Source organism: Saimiri boliviensis, chromosome 8, assembly GCF_048565385.1.
Source record: "Saimiri boliviensis isolate mSaiBol1 chromosome 8, mSaiBol1.pri, whole genome shotgun sequence".
NCBI lineage: Eukaryota > Metazoa > Chordata > Mammalia > Primates > Cebidae > Saimiri > Saimiri boliviensis.
In genome coordinates, this window is record NC_133456.1 from 50869500 (window position 1) to 50892115 (window position 22616).

The window sequence follows — 22616 nt, forward strand, 5'->3', positions numbered from 1 at the left end:
ACTCATTGCTGTAGTGGCTTCTTAAGAGCCAAGGAGACTCCATCTTGATCCTTTCCTGTTTCTAAGCCTAGTCTCTCCTGCCGCCATCTTGATGCTGTTAATTCCCCGACATCCTATGTATAACAAATTCCTTTTCTACTTAGGTTAGCCCAAGTCAGTCTCTGTTACCTGCTTCCACTGGAACTCTGATTCTGCTAGAATCATTCCACTCATGGGACTATCACTACAATGAGAGGCTGTTTGTTCCATTGTTGGACCACTATATTTGTTTCAAAAGTTGTTAATTCAAGCTAAAGACGACTCCTCTATTACTAGTGTCTGTCATCAGCAATCAGAATAAATCTCAGTCCCTCTTCCATATGGCAGTAACTATATGGTATCTGAGGAAGGGTAAATAATCACCGATAAACATACCATTAAAGCCCTTCTCCAAGCTGAAAACCACCAGGGTTTTTAAATTTTTCTAGAATAATGTAACTTTTCAGACCACAGAGGTAGAAGCTTTGGATTGCTGATGAGCAGCTTAATCATTTTCACATGGTCCCAGGGAACTAAGCAGTCAACTTCCTCCGTGGGCCTCTTTGGAAGAGGACACTTTCATTTTGATTACATGCAAGGGTTGGTCAATGGTAGAATTCTCTAGGATAAGGATCTCCGTATTTCTATCCAGTCTGCCACCAATTAAAAGTATATTATCTTCCCTACTGAAGTTGGGGTAATTGGTGCTTATTTTCAAAGCAACTCATCAGGATGAGAGAGATGCTTTCTGATTGAGGTAGCAAAGGTGTTGAACATTCATTGTGTACTGAGTTCACTTTTCTAGTGTCACAATTTCCCACACCAGAAGCCTGAGAGATGTGTCTTCAACATTTGCAAACAACTCCAAGTCACTTCTCCCTTCACTTATTTCCTCTTCTTATTCTGATATGCTGTCTCACAAGGTTATGATTTTGTACTAATTTCACTAATTTAGAAAAACATTTGTCTGCAATACATACATATATATACACACAAATACATATATACATACATATATGTATATATATTCATATTCTTAAGAAATAGGCCAGAAACTTGACTTGCTGTGAAAATCAGAGGGGAGATGAAAACATGAATGGAGAACAGAGTCTCTTCCCTATGGCACTTCTTACCTGATACTCAAGCCACTTACTTGCTTCATTTCCCCCCCTGCTCCCACCTCCTGTCTATCTTCTTTCAAGGAGTAAGATTCAGGGCAGGTAATTCTCCCATTCCGGAGAAGCAACAGCCCCATTTGGAGCACTCTGCCTCTTTGTGATGGAGCCCTCAGGGGTTCATAGTGTAATACCCATCTTCCTTCCTCTGCTCACACAGAGGACAAGACTCTCACTCTCAGTCTCTTTCTTTCCCTGTCTCATTTTCTCTCCTTTCTCACTCTGTGCCCTCTTCATTTCTAGTGGCGACTAGCTCTGAAGATAACATTCCAGCCTGAGCAGGCCTGAGCCAACTATTCTAACCAGAATGAGCTGTGGCAAATACACTCTCATTCTCTAGCTCTGTTTCCTCAAATGCTCTGGGTGTTCTGGACTGTTCTCCCCTTCACTGCTCAGAAGATACATGACACTAAATTAAGGCTGGAGAGTAATGGATAAACTGCTCTGGATCCAGGCCCCTGAAGCTACCTTAATAAGTGGTCACCAAACGTGAAATCCAGCTCTCTGGGGTGCTGCATGGGTGTAGAAGGTCCAATGACCCAGCTAATACAAAGGTTGACTTAGCTTTTCTTAGCCTCCTTTGTTTTGTTTACTCCCATGGAAAAAAAGAAGTTGAGTCAAACAGGAATTGGGCCCATTATCATTACAATAATACTGCAAGATCCTCCTTCATCCCAATGCCACAATCTAGACTTTGCTTTTAGGAATGATAAACACAAAACAAAAAATAGGCTGGGCGCGGTGGCTCACGCTTGTAATGCCAGCACTTCGGGAGGCTTAGGTGGGTAGATCACAAGGTCAGGAGTTCTAGACCAGACTGGCCAACACAGTGAAACCCCATGTTTAATAAAAATACAAAAATTAACCTGGCACATACCCGTAATCCCAGCTACTCGGGAGGCTGAGGCAGGAGAATCATTTTAACTCAAGAGACAGAGGTTGCAGTGAGCCGAGATCATACCACTGCACTCTAGCCTGGTTGACAGAGCTAGACTCTGTCTCAAAAAGAAAAAAAAAAAAAAGGAAAAAAGAAATCCTAAATTATGAACATCCTTATTTGGCTTTGCAAGTCAAAGTCATGTAAAGAGAGACCTAGCCATTATCAGGAAATAACTAACTTGAATTAGTCTGTGACAAAATATTTTCATTGGGTATTTATTTTTGTGTTTCCCTTCTCTTCACAATAGGTACCATGATTTCCTATTCAAAATGGTGGCAGAGTTTCTCTTAAAAGTGAGTTCAAAGTGATTCAAAGAAATATTAAATATATTAATGTATATGCTGGTCATGCACGATTTGGGAAAAAAGTATGTAAAGAGCCACATGGAAAAAGCAATGGCAACAAAAGCCAAAATAGACAAATGGGACCTAATCAAACTCCACAGCTTCTGCACGGCAAAAGAAACAGTCAGTAGAGTGAATCGGCAACCAACAGAATGGGAAAAAATTTTTGCAGTCTACCCATCTGACAAGGGGCTGATATCCAGAATTTACAAAGAACTAAAGCAGATCTACAAGAAAAAAACAAACAAGCCCATTCAAAAATGGGCAAAGGATATGAACAGATACTTTACAAAAGAAGACATACAGGAGGCCAACAAACATATGAAAAAATGCTCATCATCACTGGTCATCAGAGAAATGCAAATCAAAACCACATTGAGATACCATCTCACACCAGTTAGAATGGCGATCATTAAAAAATCGGGAAACAACAGATGCTGGAGAGGATGTGGAGAAATAGGAACACTTTTACACTGTTGGTGGGAATGTAAATTAATTCAACCATTGTGGAAGACAGTGTGGCGATTCCTCAAGGACCTAAAAATAGAAATCCCATTTGACCCAGCAATCCCATTACTGGGTATATATCCAAAGGATTATAAATCATTCTACTACAAGGACACGTGCACACGAATGTTCATTGCAGCACTGTTTACAATAGCAAAGACCTGGAACCAACCCAAATGCCCAACGATGATAGACTGGATAGGGAAAATGTGGTACATATACACCATGGAATATTATGCAGCCATCAAAAACGATGAGTTCACGTCCTTTATAGGGACATGGATGAACCTGGAAACCATCATTCTCAGCAAACTGACACAAGAGCAGAAAATCAAACACCGTATATTCTCGCTCATAGGCGGGTGTTGAACAATGAGAACACATGGACACAGGGAGGGGAGCACTACACACTGGGGTCTGTTGGGGGGAAATGGGGGAGGGGCGGGGGGTGGGGAGGTGGGAAGAGATAGCATGGGGAGAAATGACAGATACAGGTGAGGGGACGGAAGGCAGCAAAGCACACTGCCATGTGTGTACCTATGCAACAATCTTGCATGTTCATCACATGTACCCCAAAACCTAAAATGCAATAAAAAAAAAGAAAAAAAAAAAAAAAGAGCCACATGGATAACTTTCATGCCACTTTGGAGATTGACGCATGACTCCTATTGCTTACAAACCACCTCAAAAGAAAATAGCATTCCACCTGATAGTTGTATGAACTTAAGACTTTCTCACGTATGGGAGGCATAAATATGTCCGTAACTGGTAATCCAAAAAATTTGCAGCATTGCCTTTATTCTGGTATTGTCTATGGCTCCCTATCCCCTTCTGCACAGAGTTCAGCCTTTTGCGCATCCCCCCCCCACCACCTTTTTTTTTCTTTTTTGAGACAGAATCTGGCTCTGTCACCCAGGCTGGAGTGCAGTGATGTAATCTTGGTTCACTGCAACCTGTGCCTCCCAGGTTCAAGCAATTCTCCTGCCTCAGCCTCCTGAGTAGCTAGGATTACAGGCACAGGCTAATTTTTTAGCCTGTGCTAAATTTTTTGTACTTTTAGTAGAGATGGGGTTTCACCATGTTGTTCAGGCTGGTCTATAATTCCTGACCTTGTGATCCACCCACCTCAGCCTCCCAAAGTTCTGGGATTACAGGTGTGAGCCACCACGCCCAGACCTCAGCCTTTTGCGTTTTATGGAAAAGCATTCATTATTTCATCCACTCTGCTTAGGCAAGTACCACCCTGACTCTCACATAGCATTTCCATCTGGGCACCCTTCTTCATGTTCTCTTTATTCCTGGAATGTGTTTCAAAGGTCTGATTTCTTAGGTGTCAAGTGGAGTAAAACTTCTTATACTCCCTGTATCAATCCAGAGTTCTTGCTATGACAACATAATGCATACCCAAAGCACAAGCATAAAATAAAGTTTACTCCAACAAGACTGTTTGCAGAAGGAAGATTAGACTGATTGAATACATTGTTCTACACTGATTTTAATTGGTGCTATGATCTGATCTGTCTCTAACCAGCTAATCAGTATTTAATCGGTTGCTCTAATTTTATTACAAAGCAGCTAGAATGCAGCTGTAGCTAGAGACCACACAGTAAATAAATTATTATATTTATGCACATGAATTTTATTCTGCTTGTGTCAAAACTATACTCACTTCCACTCCCCTAATTTGTTTGTATCAAACCATTATTGTGCACTTGCATAGTGGGAACAGTTAAAAAATGTCTATTGCCAAGTGTAAGTTATGTGATCAGTTTCCAGATGTACCCACCTTCATTTGCCACACAATTTTGTGATTCCTTTAAATATTTATACAGTGCTTCAATTACTGACATTCTTTCTGTTAATTAATTATATTGGGGTTTAATTCTACAGAATACAGAAGTAGAAACAGAACACATTCATGCATGAAAAAGAATGTGATGTGATCACCCTGAATACAGTTTCATGCTAGAGTTTCTGCACAATTCCCCAGAGAATGAAGCATACCAGCATTAATAAAACTGAGTGTTTTCGCAGCATTGAACATGGGTGCAATAGGTTCCAAAGCCCTATGTAAGTATTTGAACAACTTGACCTTACTTCAGCTTCTTCAGAGAACTATTAGGGATAGTCACAGAATCAACACACAAAAAATTATTAAGCACCCACATAGTGCCTGCCTGAAAGGACTCACATAACTACAGCAAACTTCAAAAAACATATTAATAAAATCAAAACACCTCGCGGCTGCTCTTTTAGATGGCTACACATTTTTAAGAGGTAATTTACTGGAAGCTCCCTTTTGCTCTTTCCTGTCATTTCAGCCATGCAAGAACGCAATGCGCTCACCCTATGCCAGTCTGGAGAGCTTTGCTTCTCTCCTGGGAGGAGGCATGGCGCAATGTTGAGAAGAAAGGCTTAGCAGCAGGCAGGCCCTGGCTCCAGTCCCAGCTTTTACATACTCCCTGCATGACATCATGCCATGTACTCTTAAGCCTCAATTTCCTCATCTGTAAAACAGGAGTCATCACAGCTACTCTGATTTTGGTGTGAGGATTAAATGAGACAAAACCACGTGGCTCTAGCAGAGGGGTCCAGTTGTTCCTTTGGCTACTGTGATCTCAGGCTCATTTAGCACAGTCATTGCAGCTCACCACAACATTGTCTTCTTATCCTGCTGAGATTCATTTATTTAACAAATGTGTATTAGGTACCTATGAGAAGGCCAAGCATGGGCTAGAAACCCGGAACACAACACAGAAGGTCCGGTTTGCAACACAAAGTCCAGTTGGTACAATGAGAAAAAGGACTAGATTTGCCTCTAAACAAAACATGCCCAGGTAGATGTTTACGGTAAAGCCAAGATCAAGCCAAGTATCACAGAAATATATGACAGGATATGAATGCCTAGTGTTCCATTATTGGAACACTAAGGCTGTAGAAGTTATTTATAACCTACTGCTCAGTCATTGCCAAGGTCTGATTTTTCTGTCACGTGAAAATTCAAAAAAATTGCAACCTCCAGCATAAATGGGTTAGGGAAGGAAAGGTTCCTTAGCCTGAGCCTTTCCTTATAAATGTAAAGAAACCATTGTTTCCTCATCAGCATCAGAGTAATACCTGTTGCTTACATAGTATTTTTCCATTTTTATGTAGTGTAGGAGAGGACTTTCTAACATTTAGGTCTATACTAGACCAGGTCCAAAAATCTGAGTGTCACTACCTTTGTCACTGAACTACGATGACCAAATAACAGGTTAAGATGGCTAACAAAAGATGTCCTCAGAGAAGGAACTATCCAGCAGTTTGATTTCATTCTTGTCCTAACCCTTTAAACTTGTTCTACACACATGTCATAGAGATGGAGGTTAGTGAAAACTACCTGTTTGTGTGCAGTGCAGGTGCGAGGACATTTAGGCTCTGTTCTAGGCAGTCGCATAGGGCCCCCTTACATTGCTCCTGCTTAGGGTTCTGGTACTATCTCTGTTCCTCTCAGCTTCAAAGCTCTCAGCAGGATGACACATTCCTCACCTAGCCCTCACCTGCTCTACCTAATCAGGCTCAATCATTGAATTGGCCCAGAAATAATACTGGCCTATCCTTATTTCTTGCCCAAACCTAGGGCTACATCCTAGTGGGGCTGTCTCATCTTTAGTGAAGTGGTCAAAGAGAAAGGTCAACTCTTTATGCAAAAGAAGGATGAGTCACGAGCTAACTGTGAAATTCTGAATAAGTCACATATTCTCTGATCTTCATTTCCCAATTCACATGAATTGAACGGCATCTAAATTGCCTTCCAACTCTAAGACTCTATGGCAGGCGTCCCCAAACTTTTTACACAGGGGGCCAGTTCACTGTCCCTCAGACCATTGGAGGGCCACCACATACTGTGCTCCTCTCACTGACCACCAATGAAAGAGGTGCCCCTTCCTGAAGTGGCCTCAGGGGGCCATAGTTTGGGGACGCCTGCTCTATGGAGATACATACATGAATCATCAGAGCAAATATACATCTATTATAGAAGCCAAATGAATATTCTCTCCTTCTCCAATTAGTATGAATTGGATTATTCCACAAAAGATACTTGGCCTTGTTAAAAGAAACAAAAAAAAATGAAACAAAAATACTCTCTTACACTATTATCAGGAAATCTGTGCCTGGCATTAGCAGCAGAATGTAAATATTTGGTTACGGGATACTTTTCAATTCTGGGGAAAAAGTATATTTATTGCTTAAAAACATTTGTGCCCTTCTTATAGCTAGGTCACCCATTCCAAGGCTGAAGAAAATAAACTGAAGCAGTGGTAAAAGTTGGTTGAAGTTCAGAATTTTTAAAAGAAGGGATATCATCCATCTCTGGCTAGCTAACTCTGTAAAAGATATAGCTGAAGAACAGAAAATGCTCTTATAAGAACTTTAAGACTAGATAAACAAATGCCTGGCATACAGACCACCATTCCCATCTCCTCATGCTATAGCAGACATTATTAATCAATAACAGAATCCTTTCCACTATGTCTATACACAGCCTTCAAATGGCTCTCAGTACAGTATCTCAGGTAACATATGCCAGCAACAAATCATACTTGGCATGAATGATGAAAGGTATTTGGAATCTCTGGCTTTATGACTTTGACTCTGTTACCATGACTGCCATTTAGAGGATTAAGAGCCAAGAATGTCACAGTGTCATTATTTAAATAAAATAGGAAGGGATCTTGCCTGCAGGAACATGCCTCTGAATACTAGTAGGAGATTTCAAGCTTGAAACTCTACAGAAGTTTTTTCATCACTCTAATGCTTGACTTTTGCTTCCTCTGCCCCCTCCTTCCTTATAAACTCTAAAGGTTACTTATAGGTTAGAAGGGTCCCTTAGCTGAGTTCTGGCCAAAATTTGTAGCAGCTGCAAGTCTCACTTTACTGAATGAGTACCATCCTGAGAACTGAATGGGAACGTGGAGTGAAACAGAAGCCAAGAGAGCCCCCACTGCTGAAGCAGGGAGAGATGGCCTGGTGATACACAGGCAGGGTGAGTGTGGATAGGTTAGAGAGAGAGGGTGGGGAGCAAGGTGGACAAAGGGAGCTAAAGAGTGGCATCCAAAATCACAATGATACAAAGTGAGTGAAGCTCAGGGTTTAGCAAGTTAACATGAAAACCCTAGTTCTTGAACAAATAGTTCGTTTTGCATGGAACCTGAATTATCTTTTCTGACTATAAATATCTTTCTTTTCTCCTCCTTCCAGCCCTTCCCTCCTTCCTTTTCAATGCTCCATTTTCAATTCTCGTTATATTTCTTCATCCTTCTCTCCCTACTTCCTTTTAACTTCCCTTTCTTTCTTTTCCATATTTCCCTTTTTCTCTCATTCTCCCCTGTTCAAGCTTTAGACAACCCTGCTCACTAGGCTCCTTGGCCTTTAAGAGCTTATAAGGGCTAAGTGGCTAGTAGTAGCTTTTCCCCATGCTGGGTATGACAGAGGTGACTTGGAGGGATGAAGTGAGGCCTGGGGCTCCTGGATGCTACACAGCAGAGGTAAGGGCTAGCCACCCAAGAGAAGAAAGCAATCAGGTAGAAGCAGAAGTGAAAAGAGTTTATCAGTTCCAACGAAGTCCCCAAACAGTGTCAACATAAGGTTGGCAGAAAACCAACAGAGCAGAGAACAGCATGAAACATGAAGTGATACAGGTTGTGGGTGGGTGGGGAAAGAGAAATACGAGCCAAGCAAAGCAGCAGCATTAATAAGCAGCCATGACTAGAAATAGACCTAAGAATGGATATTAGGAAGTAGGTGCACACTGAGGATGAGAAGGAAAAACCGAAGTGATGAACTGTGCCTTCCTAACACCTGACACAAAGGAAAAGAGATATGCCAGTTACATGGCAGTGCTATGGACAGAAATGAGTAGATATATCTTGGTTTTGCTTAATAACACTCGAACCACAGAATTCATGTTCTGAGACTTAAGAATAACCTAAATCAGGCCAGGTGTGGTGACTCACACCTGTAATTTCAACACTTTGGAAGACCAAGGAGGGTGGATCACCTGCGTTCAGGAGGTCGAGATCAGCCTGGCCAACATGGCAAAACACTGTCTCTATCAAAAATTCAAAAATTATCTGGGCATGGTGGTGCATGCCTGTCATCCCAACTACTTGAAAGGCAGAGGCAGGAGAATCACTTGAACCTGGGAGGTGGAGGTTGCAGTGAGACAAGATCGATCGCTCCATTGCACTCCAGCCTGGGTGACAAGAGCTAAACACTGTCTCAAAAAAATATTAATAACCTGTATCAATTTGGGAGCCGAAAAAAAAATCCCAAAAAACAAATGTTTATTCTATTCAGACAGTAAAGTGGATTGACAGCATAGAAATTATTTATTAAACCCATCCTATTGGACCTGAAGATCAACTCCATTGTAACAGGATACCTTGTAGAGTCATTCTGAACTAGCCACTGATTTGTAAAAAAATTGTAACATTTCTTATATCAAACAACTGTTCTCAAATTGTTACCTTGGATTAATAGGGAGTAAATATTGGCATTTCCATATAGCAATCTACTATCTGGGGTTAATCTAGCTTTTCTGGAAGGATGGAAATAAAGTGCATAATAGTAATTTACCAATCATAATATCAGACACCAGTATTTTGTCACTCACTATAGTGTTCTATAATCACTAGAGGAGCTATTCAACTGCTCTCAGAAATACCAGCTATGATCACATAGGAAACGTGATTCTGTGGGCTGAATGTACCAAGTCGTTACTAACATTTGAATACCCTAGACTGAAAGTTAATGACCAGTGCAAACCACCAGAGTGTTACAGTAAAAGAGCAGCAGTAAAAAGGCCTTAATAAATCAGAAATTTAAATTGGCTATTCATTTTAGTTACAGCCATTCATCAGAGAAAAGTGATGGTCCAATTCACCTATGCAGTAACTTACACTGATCATAACAGCATTTTAAATATTATCCATTAATTCATTAAACAAATATTTCAATAGTACCTACTACGTGCATGACACTCTGCCATATGCTGCAAGATATATTCAGACATAAAAGAAATCTTAACCTTTAAATTGTAATCCAGTAGGAGAAAAAAAGATATTTTGTAGAAGTTTCATTCAAATAAAATACGATTACATAAGATAAGTTTCTAAGCTCTCTGCATTGCAAAACCGATGGCAAGAACTACATTTCCCAGAAGACTCTTCCGTGAATGGTTTGAGTGAAGCTTAGCAACAAGAGTAGAGTGAGATGTGGAAGAAAAGAGATGAAAAAACTACTCTTTAGAAATCAGACAAGTGTGCACAAATGAAGTCTTCCTCACTGCTGTACACTAAGAGATGGCCCTGCTTTCTTTACTGAAACTCTCATGTGTCTATGAGTTATTAACACCCTTGTCAGTAATTATCACTTGTCATTAAGTCACAATTCTTGGAACTGCCATTGTCTAGATTCTTCTATTCCACGTGCTTTGGTTCTGTGCACTTTGAGTCCAACATGGGTATATTTTATGTAGTGTCACCTGTTTGGATATCCACAAAACCTATGCACACAACACCTGTTACAAAAACTCATCCCAGATGCGTTGTTGTTTGTTCAGTTTAATTTATTATACAAATCTTCGCATCTGCAAATGTAAGTGAAAGTGATTCTAAGCCACTATAGGAAATTCACAAAAGCAACACCTAGTGTCAACATATTTCATTACATTTTAATGATTATGTATATAGGTGTGCTGGAATCGTTTTTTCTATGCTCTGATTATTTATAAAAAATTTAATTATACCAGTAATACTCCTTTATAACTAATAAGCAATCTTAGCAAGGTTGCGGGACAAAACATTAATATCTAAAGTCAATGATTTTCTGATCTACTAGCAATGAACAATTGGGACTTGAAATTTAAAACACAATACCATTTATATTAATGCCAAAAATTTAAGTACTTAGGTATAAATCAAACAAGACATGTACAAGATCTATATAAGGAAAACTATAAACCTTTACTGAAGACATAAAAAAGATCTAAGAAAAAGGAGAGATATCCACATACACAGACAGGAAGTCTCAGTATTGTCAAGATATCAGTTCCTCCCAACTTGACCTATAGATTCAATATAACCTCAATTTTAAAAACCCAGGCCACTCTGGACCCCAGAGGTGGAAGTAAAAGCTATCTATGGCACACAGCATTCCGAAAGGTTTGGGCTACCTGACCATTATGGCACAAAGAAATCTCTGGTATATGAGAACTTTCAATTTAGTTCAAGATGTCGGATGACCTGATTTTCAGCAGAAATTCTCTTCAAATCAGTTGCATTTAGATTTTTTGGTGTGCAGATAAATAGCTCTGACAATGAGCCTCTGGAGAATGAGAACCCACTGAACAACTTACCATGGGAGTGGATACTGACATAGCAAAGAAACAACAACGTAGAGATTTTTCCTTTTTTTAAATATTTTATTGTGTTTTAGGTTTTAGGGTACATGTGAAGAACATGCAGGATTGTTGCATAGTTACATACATGGCAACGTGGTTTGCTGCCTTCTTCCCCATCACCTATATCTGGCATTTCTTCCCATGTTATCCCTCCCCAACTCCCCACCCTCTGTTGGCCCTCCCCTAGTTCCCCCCAACATAGACCTCAGTGTGTGATGCTCCCCTCCCTGTGTCCATGTGTTCTCATTGTTCAACACCCGCCTATGAGTGAGGACATGTGGTATTTGATTTTCTGTTCTTGTGTCAGACAGCCTAGAGTTTTTAATACAATGTTCCCAATGAGCAGGATCTCAAGATGTTTCTTCATTCCAAAGGAGCTAGCAAAGAAGTGACTGTTAGAATCTTATCAAGATAACCAGAAGCTATAACACACACTCCTGAAAGTCTTTCAAACGGTGGTATCTGTGAAGGATGATATTCAGACCGTGACACTGTAAATATTTTGGAACATTCTCCTGAATCCTTTCTTTGATCCCATGAAAACCTAAACTTAAGAGATTTATATAAAGTTTCTCTACTCAGCTGGATTGACCTGTAAAAGCCTTTGCTGATTGTTGACCAATGTCCCTTGTACCTTATCCAGTAGTCTTGATTTGAATAACAGATGGTTAAAGTTTTGCAGGCAGTCTATTTTTCACTGGGTCAAAATAAACTCACAGATTTTGTCAGAAAGATAACTATTTAAAACTCTTTTATCTTAATTCAGAGCACCAGGCAGGTAAAAGCTAATACTGAATTTTTACAGGCAAGTTTCCATTTGAATAGTGGGGGATTGCTAGTTCTAATATGTGGTCCAGGAGCCAAAATCCTAGACCTTTCCAATAACTATGCCAAAACAAACAAAACAAATACCTAACAGAAGCTGTTTTCTCTCTGATGTACTGAAGAAGAGCTACAGAAGCTTGCCTTAAGCTAGCCAGATGTGATATTTTTGGCAGAGATAAAGTTTAGCAGTCAGAGTATTTTAGATTGGTGCAAAATAACTGTGGATTTTTTCATTAAAAATGCAAAAACCACAGTTGTTTTTACAACATCCTAATGGATTGCCTTATAGAAGAAAAAAAAATAGCATTTCACAAGTAATTGAAAACCCTTGGGTTCTGGATTCAAGAATAAGTACTTTACAAAGTCAAATCAAAGAATTACTAGATGTTGGCTCTAATTTGAGGACATTGCATCACTCTTCTACATTGGGGTAAAAAAACAAAAGATATACACCTAAATTTAAAAAGTGTAGCATAACACTGGAGAATTTTTAAAAGCCAGCCACATACAATGTAGTGGTATCTTTTCATTTTGAATTTGGGCCTTTCAAAAAGGAGAGATATGATTTCTTAACCATAGATACATATATAATGATTCATTGGCTGTTTGGTTTTATAGGTTTATAAAAACTCATGATTGATATGATCAGGTGCAGTCCTCCTAGCTACCTCTTCTCTAGCTTGAATTACTCCAACATACCATTATTTAATGTAGGCTGTGGCTGCTGTAGAAATGGCAGTTGCTGAATGCCACTGCAGAACAATGTGTAGAAAGAAAATACAAAATAAACTTTCGTGGTTTCTGTTCAGATTTAAAAAATCAGCAGACTCATTTAGAGAGTTTTATTTCCTCTTATGGTTTCGAATAGGAAACTATTTCCCCTATTATTCTCATGTACCTCATTACGGCTCATCTTCAAAGTAGAACGTCAGTAAAAATAGTGAAAATCTAGCCAGTCATGGTGCTCATACCTGTGATCCCAGCATTTTGGGAGAATTTGGCAGGTGGCTTGCTTGAGGCCAGGAGTTCAAGACTAGCCTGGCCAATGCAGTGAGACTGTCTAAATGAATGAAAGAGAAAGAAGGAAAGAGAGACAAGAGAAAGAGAAAGAAACAAAGACAAAGAGAGAAAGAGAGAGAGAAAGAGAAAAAGAGAGCAAAGAGAAAGAGAGAGAAGAGAAAGAAAGAAACAAAGACAAAGAGAGAAAGAGAGAAAGAGAGAGAGAAAAAAAAGAGCGAAGAGAAAGAGAGAGAGAAGACAAGAGAAAGAGAGAGAGACAAGACAAAAGACAAAGAAAAGACAAGACAAGACAGGACAAGTAGGAAGCTAGGTAACTGGGCATGGTGGTGCTCCAGAAAGGATTCATGGAGTCCCACCTACTTCAAAGGCTAAGGAGTGATGATCGCTTGAGCCCAGCATGTCAAGACTGCGGTGACCCAATGCGCTCCAGCCTGGGTGACAGAGCAAGACTTTGTCTCTTAAAAAATAATTTTTAAAAATCTGATAATTTTTTCATTCCAAGTTTTACATTCTCCATTTAAATCATTAATGTGCTTCCCTAACTTCCCCCTAGGATTTGCTATGAGCACATTCTATTTTTTTCTTTTTATGACTTATGAACTTGATAATTTAGTTATCAACTGTATTGAATTTTTTTTCAACTTTTATGTTCAGGGGTACATGTGCAGGTTTGTTACCTAGGTAAACGTGTGCCATAGTGGTTTGCTGCACAGATCATCCCATCACCCAGGTATGAAGCCCAGCATCCATAAGCTGTCCTTCCTTACGCTCTGCCTCCCTGCACCACACCTCCAACACGACCCAGTGTGTGCTGTTCCCCTCCATGTGTCAATGTGTTCCCATCATTCACCTCCCTCTCCTAAGTGAGAGCATGTGGTGTTTGGTTTTGTATTTCTACGTTAATTTGCCGAGAGTATGTCCTGATTACTTTGAAGACAAGTTCTACTGTGGCAGGCAGAATCATGGCCAGACCTGAAGATGTCAATGTTTTAATTCCCAGAAACTGTGAATATGTTATACAAAAAGATTTTGCAGATGTGATTAAGTTGAAACTTTATTAGGTTGAGGGCCTTGAGATGTAGAGTTTATCTTGAACCATCTGGGTGGACCTAACATAATCCTAAGGGTCCTTAAAAGTGGAAGAGGGAGGCAAAAGAGTAGGTCAGAATGATGCAGTATAAGACAGACTTGACCACTTTGAAGGAAGTGAAAACGAGGCTTTAAAGAAGGAAGGGACCATGAGCCAAGGAATGCAGGAGGCCCTAGAGAAAACTGAAAAGGCAAGAAAACGGATTCTCCCCTAAAGGCCCCAGAAAGGAAGGCAGTACAGCTGGAACCTTTTTGGCCCAGTGAGACTAGAATCATACTTCTGTCCTAAAGAACCAAAGGATGATAAATTTGTGTGGTTTGAAACCACTGAGTCTGATAATTTGTTACAGTAGCAAATATTAATATAGCAACTAAGTAGATGATTTCTTCCATTAGGGTGATCACAAAATACAATCCTTCAGTATCATGTATTTCTTCCTCTTGCAAGAGTAATTACATTTGAAAAAGCTATCTACCGTTCTAGAATCACTAATGTCATTGTTTATAAAGTTCTTTAAATTTATGCATAAAAAAGTAAATGTGAATAAAATGTAAATAAAGGAATATTTTTGCCTAATAAAGACAAAGAAAATAAAAATCCCAGCAACCTATTTTGTAGATATTAACAAACTTATTGTAAAGTATTCACAGTAAAGCAAAAGATCCAGAATACACAAGACAATATTAAATGAGAAGAACAAAGTAGTAGACACTATGTGACTTCAAGAGTTACTACAAAGCTATAGTAATTCAGACAGTGTGGTATTGGCAAAAGTCATCAAATACATCAATGAAACAGAATAGAAAGCCCAGATAGTCTTTTCCACAAATGGATCTAGAACAACTGGACACCCACATGCAAAAAAAAAAAAAAAAAAAAAACATCATCTAGACAGACTTCACACCATTCACAAAAGTTGACTCAAAATGAATTACAGACCTAAATGTAAAATGTAAAACAATAAAATTCCTAGAAATTAATGTAGTAGAAAATCCAGATGATCTTGGCCATGACAGGGACTTTTTAGATATAATACCAAAGGTGTAATCCATGAAATCATCAAGAAGTTAAATTTCATTAAAATTCAGAACGTCTGCTTGATATAGGACACTGTCAAGTGAGAACGACAAGCCAAAAACTAGGAGAAAAATATCTGCAAGAAACACGTCTGATAAACAACAGTTATCCAAAATATTTTTTTTAACTCTCAAAACTCAAAAAGAAAATACTTTCAAAATGATCAAAAGACCTGAACAGACACCTCACCAAAATAGAGACAAAGATGGCAAATAGGCATATGAAAAGAAGCTCACCATATGTTATTGGGATATTGCAAATTCAAACAATGATACTATATGTACCTATTAGAACTTTGAAAATTCCAAAACAATGATAACACCAAGTGCTGGTGAGCATGTGGCGCAGTAGGAACTCACACTCACTGTGGGTGGGAATGCAAAATGATATAGCTACTTCAGAAGAACAGTATTTTACAAATTGAAACATACTCTTACCATACAATCCAGCAATCATGATCCTTGATATTTACCCAAAGTAGTTGAAAACTGATTTCTACACAAAAACCTGCACACAGATGTTCACAGCAACTTTATTCGACATTGCCAAAACCTGGAAGTGACTGAGATGTCCTTCGACAAGTGACTGAATAAACAAATCATGATATACCCAGACCATGATTCAGCCGTACTATAAAGAAATGAGCTATTGAGCCACAGAAAGGTATGGAGTTACTTTAAATGCATACTGCTAAACAAAAGCAGCCCAATTTTAAAGGCTACATACTGTGTGATTCCAATTATGTGACACATTGGGGAAACAAAAGAACTCTGAAGACAATGAAAAAGAGCAGTGGTTTACAAGGGCTTGGAGGAGATGGAGGGAAAGAGGGATGACTAGATAGAACAAAGAGGAATTTTAGGGCAGTGAAACTATTCTGAATGCTATAATAGTGGCTGCATGCCATTCAACAGCTATCAAGACCCACAGGATGTACAAACAGACTGAATCCTAATATAACCTACAGGCTCAGTTAATAATAATGTGTCAAAATTGACTCATCAACTTTAAAAAGAAAAATACCACAATGATCCAAAGTGCTAATTATAAAGGAAACTGGGGGAGTGGTGGGGCATATGTGAACTCTGTATCTGTTGATCTGCTTTTTCATAAACCTAAAATTGTTCAAAAAGAAATAGTGTATTAATTTCTTAAGGCCAAGTAGTATATATATAGTCTTACAAAAATCTCAAACCATTCAGAAGTACCCAGACTAAAATATTTCCCAAGTGGTGCTTTCACAACAATCCTTTCATTCCTGGAGTAAATGCTCTTCACCGTTTGGTATTTATGTTTCCAGTCTTTTTATTTTATTTTTTAATTTTTTGAGATAGAGTCTTACATAGTCGCCCAGGTTGGAGTGCAGTGGTACAGTCTTGGCTCACTTGCAGCCTCCGCCTTTCCGGGGTCAAGTGATTCTTCTGCCTCAGCCTCGCACATAGCTGGGATTACAGGTCCCTGCCACCAAGCCCAGCTAATTTTTCGTATTTTTAGTAGAGACAGGTTTTCATTATGTTGACCAGGATGGTCTCAAACTCCTGACTTCGTGATCTGCCTGCCTCAGCCTCCCAAAGGGCTGGGATTACAGGCATGAGCCACTGCACCCAGCCCCAGTCTGCTTTTTAATATGCTTACTATTACATCTTATCCAAAAATGTTTAAACATAAATGGAACCATTTTATAAATATCATTCTGAAATTTGGACAGTTCCTTAAAGCACCTACTAGTGACTGTACCGAGCATTATGTGAAAAAAATTCCGAGAAATATATTTCCAAGGCCAGCACTCTACAAACTAACTTTTGTCTTTCCAGGGCATTGTACAATGATGGTCACATCGTATGGGCTCTAGAAATGGTTAAGGAGTGGTTGGCAATTAAGTCAGTCAAGACGAAAAGGAATCAGGCCATTAAAATGCAGCCACAATGGGGAGATTGAGGAGGGAAGAGCTCTTGAGCACAGGAGATTGAGGGTACAGGGAACTATGATCACGCCATTGGACTCCAGACTGGGTGACAGAGTGAGATCGTATCTTTAAAAAAAAAAAAAAAAAAGCAACTATGTGGTCTGACAGGTAAATTCTAAAGAGAATCAACCTTTCGTTTTCACAGCCAATATGCCCATTGGGGTATCCATTGTGTAGGGAGAATTAAGACTGCATTTTCATTAAGGATTTGAGTTCACACAGCTATACACAACGTAGGAATTGTTATCCCCATCAAAGGGGCAAGAAAGCTGGGAGGCATGGAGCTTAAATAACCTGCTCGAGATGACTCAATGATTGGAGATGGCGTCAAGATTGGAAACCCAGAAAGGTCTCCATGTCTCACGGGGCACCTAAAGGTACCTTCTATGGGTAACAAGCACCCAAATGGCCCTTTTCTCATCAGTCCCAAATTGGCCAAAAAGGCCATTTGTCACCAGCTGGAACAAGATTCTATCCATATCTCAATCAAAATCATGTTTTCAGTTGTCCCCTTCCTTAAAGCAAATCACAGTTACTTATGTGGATTTTTTGAAAAGTACAAATCTAATTTCTTTTTAAAACACAATCTGGTGCTCAGTTGCTTAGGAAACTTTTTGTCATTAGTGGGAAGGACTAACACACTTAAGAGAGAGAAAGACAATGGGAAAATCTATGGTAAACCCAGTGTTTATGTGAATTTTATCCACAGAGAATGTAACAAAAGGGAAAAGGAGCCTTTGAGTGGGTTGTGAAATAAGCTATTAAGTCATGCAAATCAATCCAATGCCAACACTTCAGGCTGAGCTGATTGGATGCATGCACTGAAACTCATACTTCATGAGAATTCAAGGCCTCTGGTGTTCCTGGTTTTTCTTGTTGTTCACTTCGGGTTTTTTTGGTTGGAGTGGGGCATTCCTAGAGAAAGCATGCCTGCTTTACACTAGAATCGCTCATGAAGTAGAGAATCTGTATGCATCAAGGTTTGAAAAAATACATTATTCCAAGACTTTGTCCTGCATCAGTAGTTTCAGCCTTTGCCACATTTCTGAGCTCTGTGCTTAAAAGAAGCATCTCTTCTCCCAGGCTCCTTCAACCAACCAGGCAGGGATCCAGTATTCAGGTAATTTAAACAGTACACACACTCATGATTTCAAGATGCTGCTGTTGACAGTCGTATACCTTAACTTGCAGTGGGTGCAAACCCAATCAGCCTTTTCTCCAGGAAGCCCATCTTTAGAAGCACTGTGAGATTTTTGCCTGTCTTCTTCAAAACCTTACCTACAGTGCCTAGTGCAGGACCTGGCACACATACTAGATATGTAACAAGTAATCACTAGTCTGTTATATGAGTAAGAAATAATATTTTTATGCAATTGCATGGCTGGATCTATTTGTCACCAAAGTATAACCTCCCCTGCCCAATATACCATTGCTTTATTTCTCATGGCAAGCACAAGATCTTACAGCTCAAGAAACAATGCCACAAGGCATGTTTTTTGCATGCCATCTCAATTTAATGTAATAATTATATAAGCTGATATTCCCATTTTACAGATTAGATAATGGGGCTGTATAGAAATCAAGTAATCTAGCTAAAGTCCCAAAGCTAATAAATGATAGAAACAGAATTTATATCCCACCATTCAGCTGCAAAACATGTTCATTTTTTTCTTTCTAAATCTGTGTTGGGCTGGGCTATGTTCTGACCTAAAGTGAAGTACTATATGCTTGTATCACTCAACTCTCAGACGCCAAAGCCTAAGTCAAGAGTCTTTATGACTTACAAAAAACTATTGCATGAGAGGCACTGGTGAAACATAGACTCAGTTACAGCAGAAGGAACAGCACTAGCATGTCATGTTGATAAGATACAAATTAGGTGACAGATAGAAATGGACTTTCGCGGTAGTAAAAATACAGAAAGAACAAGGAAGTCCTCATTTTGGAGTGTCTTCAGGAACACATTGGTTAACTAGCTATTTGCCCAACCTCATTTGGTCTTTAAACTTACCTGAAGCCAGGTGGAGGGAACAGAAGGCTTCTCCAAGGTCAATGTTTCCCTCCATAACCCCTCCTTTAGGATCTCCTATGCATCAGGCACTGTGCTAGACAATGAGTAAAACATAGTGTTTGCTTTTGAAAAATTCTACAATATATGAACAGCTAAGTATGATAAAACATGCTAAGTAAGACGTTATAGTAATACTGAGAAAAACAGAAAAACTGACTTGGCCACAGCACATTCAAAAGGGCTGTTTAATCCATGCCTAAGTGCAGTAAGGTAGCCGAAAGTTAATGAGGAGAGCATCTCAGAGGGAGGAAAATGGATAGCCAGCAGTGTGAAGGCAAAAGCCAGCAGGATGTTTGCAGAGTTCATGCAGTTCAATGGTGCCAGAATGCAAAACAACAAGCAAGGAGTGGTAAGACAGCAGGAAAGCCTGACTTACTTTTTAAGCTAGCAATGCTGAGCAGCTTGGGCTTCAGCTTGACAACAATGAACATATATTTGGCAAGATTAGGCAGAGGACAGGTTGGATATAAAGTTTAGAAAAATCCCCACAGCTGGTGTGGATTTGAATGGAATTGGACAGAAGACCAAAGAGTCAAGTTAGGAAGCTGATGTCGAATCCCCACAAAATACAGGAATCTGAGCAAGTTTTATAGTTTTATAAATATAGGAACCTGAACAAGAATAGGAACGGAGAGACAGGATTGCTTTGACAATGATTCATAAAGTAAAATATTCAAGAAGGGTGGGAATGGAGTCTACCAAGAAGAAAAACTAGATACAGGCAAAAAAAAGAAGTTGGAATAAATAATATTAGTGAAATTACTTAGCAATATTAATAATGTTAAGTATGTCTTTGGTAGGCATTACCTTCTGGCTCTCCATTATTCGATATGTGCTCTTTCCTGACTGGCTTCTTTCGCTGTGTAATTTTTACAAAAATTTATCCATTTTGTAGCATGTATCGGTACTTTACTACTTTTTTTTTTTTTTGCCAGATATTCAATTGACAGGATATGCCACATTCTATCCATTCAGAAACTGATAGACATTTGGCTTGTTTCTACTTTTTGTTTTTTGAGACAGTCTTGCTCTGTTGCCCAGGCTGGAGTACAATGGCATGATCTCGGCTCACTGCAGTCTTCGCCTCCCAAGCTCCAGTAATCTCCCACCTCAGCTTCCCAAGCAGCTGGGACTATGGGCACATGCCACCATGCCCAGCTAATTTTTTATTTTTTGTAGAGGCCAGGTTTCACCATGTTGTCCAGGCTGGCCTTGAACTCCTGAGCTCAAATGATCCACCCACCTTGGCTTCCCAAAGCGTTGGAATTACAGGCATGAATGACCACACCTGGCCCTGTTTCTACTTTTTAGCAAGTATAATTTTGCTATGAACATTCATTCATGTACAAGCTTTTAAGTGGACATATGTTTTTATTTCTCTTGGGTATATGGCCACAAGTAGAACTGCTGAATTGTATGGCAATTCTTTATCCAAACCTTTTCAGGAAATGAGAGGCTGTTTTCCAAAGTGGCTATACCACTTTGCATTCTCATCAGCAATGTATGTTCACATTCTTCTACGTCTTTTCAATTATAGCCATCCTATGAGGCGATATGGTATCTCACTGTGGTTTTAACTTGTATTTCCCTGAGGATTAATGATACTGAGCATCTTTCTATGGGCTTATTGGTCATCTGTATATCTTCTTTGGATAAATATTCAGACTTTTGCCCATTTTTAAAATTGGGTTTATTGTTTGGTTACAAAAATGTTCATATATTCCAGACACAAGTCTCTTACCAGATATCTATGTCAATATTTTATCCCATTACGTGGAGCTTCTTTTCATCTTCTGGTTTTTGTCAATAGGAGCCCAACAGTTTCTAACGCGGGTGTCTCTTTCCATTTGTTGCTTGTGCTTAAGGCATCATATGTAAAATAAGACACCATTGCCTAATCCAAGGCCATTTGTAATGCTTATGTTTCCTTCTAAGAGTTTTATAGTTTTACCTTTTACATTTTGGGCCAAGATTCACTGAGATCATCTCTGTATATGAGGCAAAGTAAGGATCCAACTTCACTCTTTTGCATGTGGCTATCTGGTTGTCCAAGAATCATTCGTTTAAAAGGTTATTTTTTATCACTGAATTGTCTTAGCAGCCCTGTTGAAATTTGGTTGCTAGTAAATGTGAGTTTGTTTCTGGAATCTCAGTTCTATGCTATTGATCTATATTGTCACATCAGTGCTACACTCTTGATCACTGTAGAGTTGTCCCGAGTTCTGAAACCAGGAAATCCTCCAACTGTTGCTTTAGCTATTCTCTGGGTCCCTTGAACTTTTGTCTGATTTTAGGATTATCTTGTCAATTTTTACAAAAGTATCCGCTGAGATTTTGATAGGAATTGCATTTAATCTCTACAGCACTTTACAATTTTTGGCATTTTTAATGACTCTCCCAATCTGTGAACATAAAATGCCTTGCCATGTATTTAGATATCCTTTAACTTCTGGCAAATATATGTAAACTAGGAGTTTACATTTTACATTGCTTTTAATTTATTGCCAAGTATTTATTTCTTTTGATGCCCTCTAAGCGGAATTATCTCAATTTCATTTTCTGATTGTCTATCACAAATATAGAGAGATAGAGATGGAATTGGTTTGTATATGTTGTTCTTGTACCCTAAAAACTTGCTCACTTTACTATTTCTAATAGGTTTTTAAGTGGATTAAAGATGTACTATATGTAAGATCATGTCATTCATGAATAAATACTTTCTTTTCAAATGTGAATGCAATTCTTTTTCTTGCCTAATTTTCCCGGTTAGAACTGCCAGACAATGTTGAATGGAAGTAGCGAGAATGGATATCTGTATCTTCTTATCTTTGGGGAAAACACTTTTTTTTTAACCATTAAATATGATGCAATTATACAAGCTGTGGATTTTTAATAATGCTCTTTATCAGATTAAGTATACTATTCTATTTTGTCTAGTGTTTTTATCATGAAATTTATTTATTCCACAAATAAAAAGCCTGAATAATCCATTTTTCAAATATTCTGTGTATTGATATAATTGTGTTGCTTATATCCTTCTACTGATATGGTATATTATGTTTATTAGTTTTCATATGTTAAACTGATCTTGCATTTCTGGGATAAATTCCACATGGCCATGGTACAAAATATGTTGCTGG

At 38.9% G+C, this 22616-nt stretch overlaps 1 protein-coding gene across 6 annotated transcripts in view; it reads right to left on the reverse strand.

Annotated features, from left to right (window-relative positions):
- Window positions 1–22616, reverse strand: part of FHIT (fragile histidine triad diadenosine triphosphatase) — a 1474674-nt gene that overhangs the window by 878332 nt on the left and 573726 nt on the right. For 3 of the 6 annotated variants that reach the window (XM_074404465.1, XM_074404466.1, XM_074404467.1), the window contains one exon: window positions 19417–19510. The exons of the other annotated variants lie outside the window; for them this stretch is intronic. In XM_074404465.1, coding sequence (XP_074260566.1) covers window positions 19417–19471 — 55 coding nt within the window. In that variant the 5' untranslated portion in view covers window positions 19472–19510. The remainder of the gene's footprint in view (window positions 1–19416; window positions 19511–22616) is intronic. 6 annotated transcript variants of the gene reach the window in all.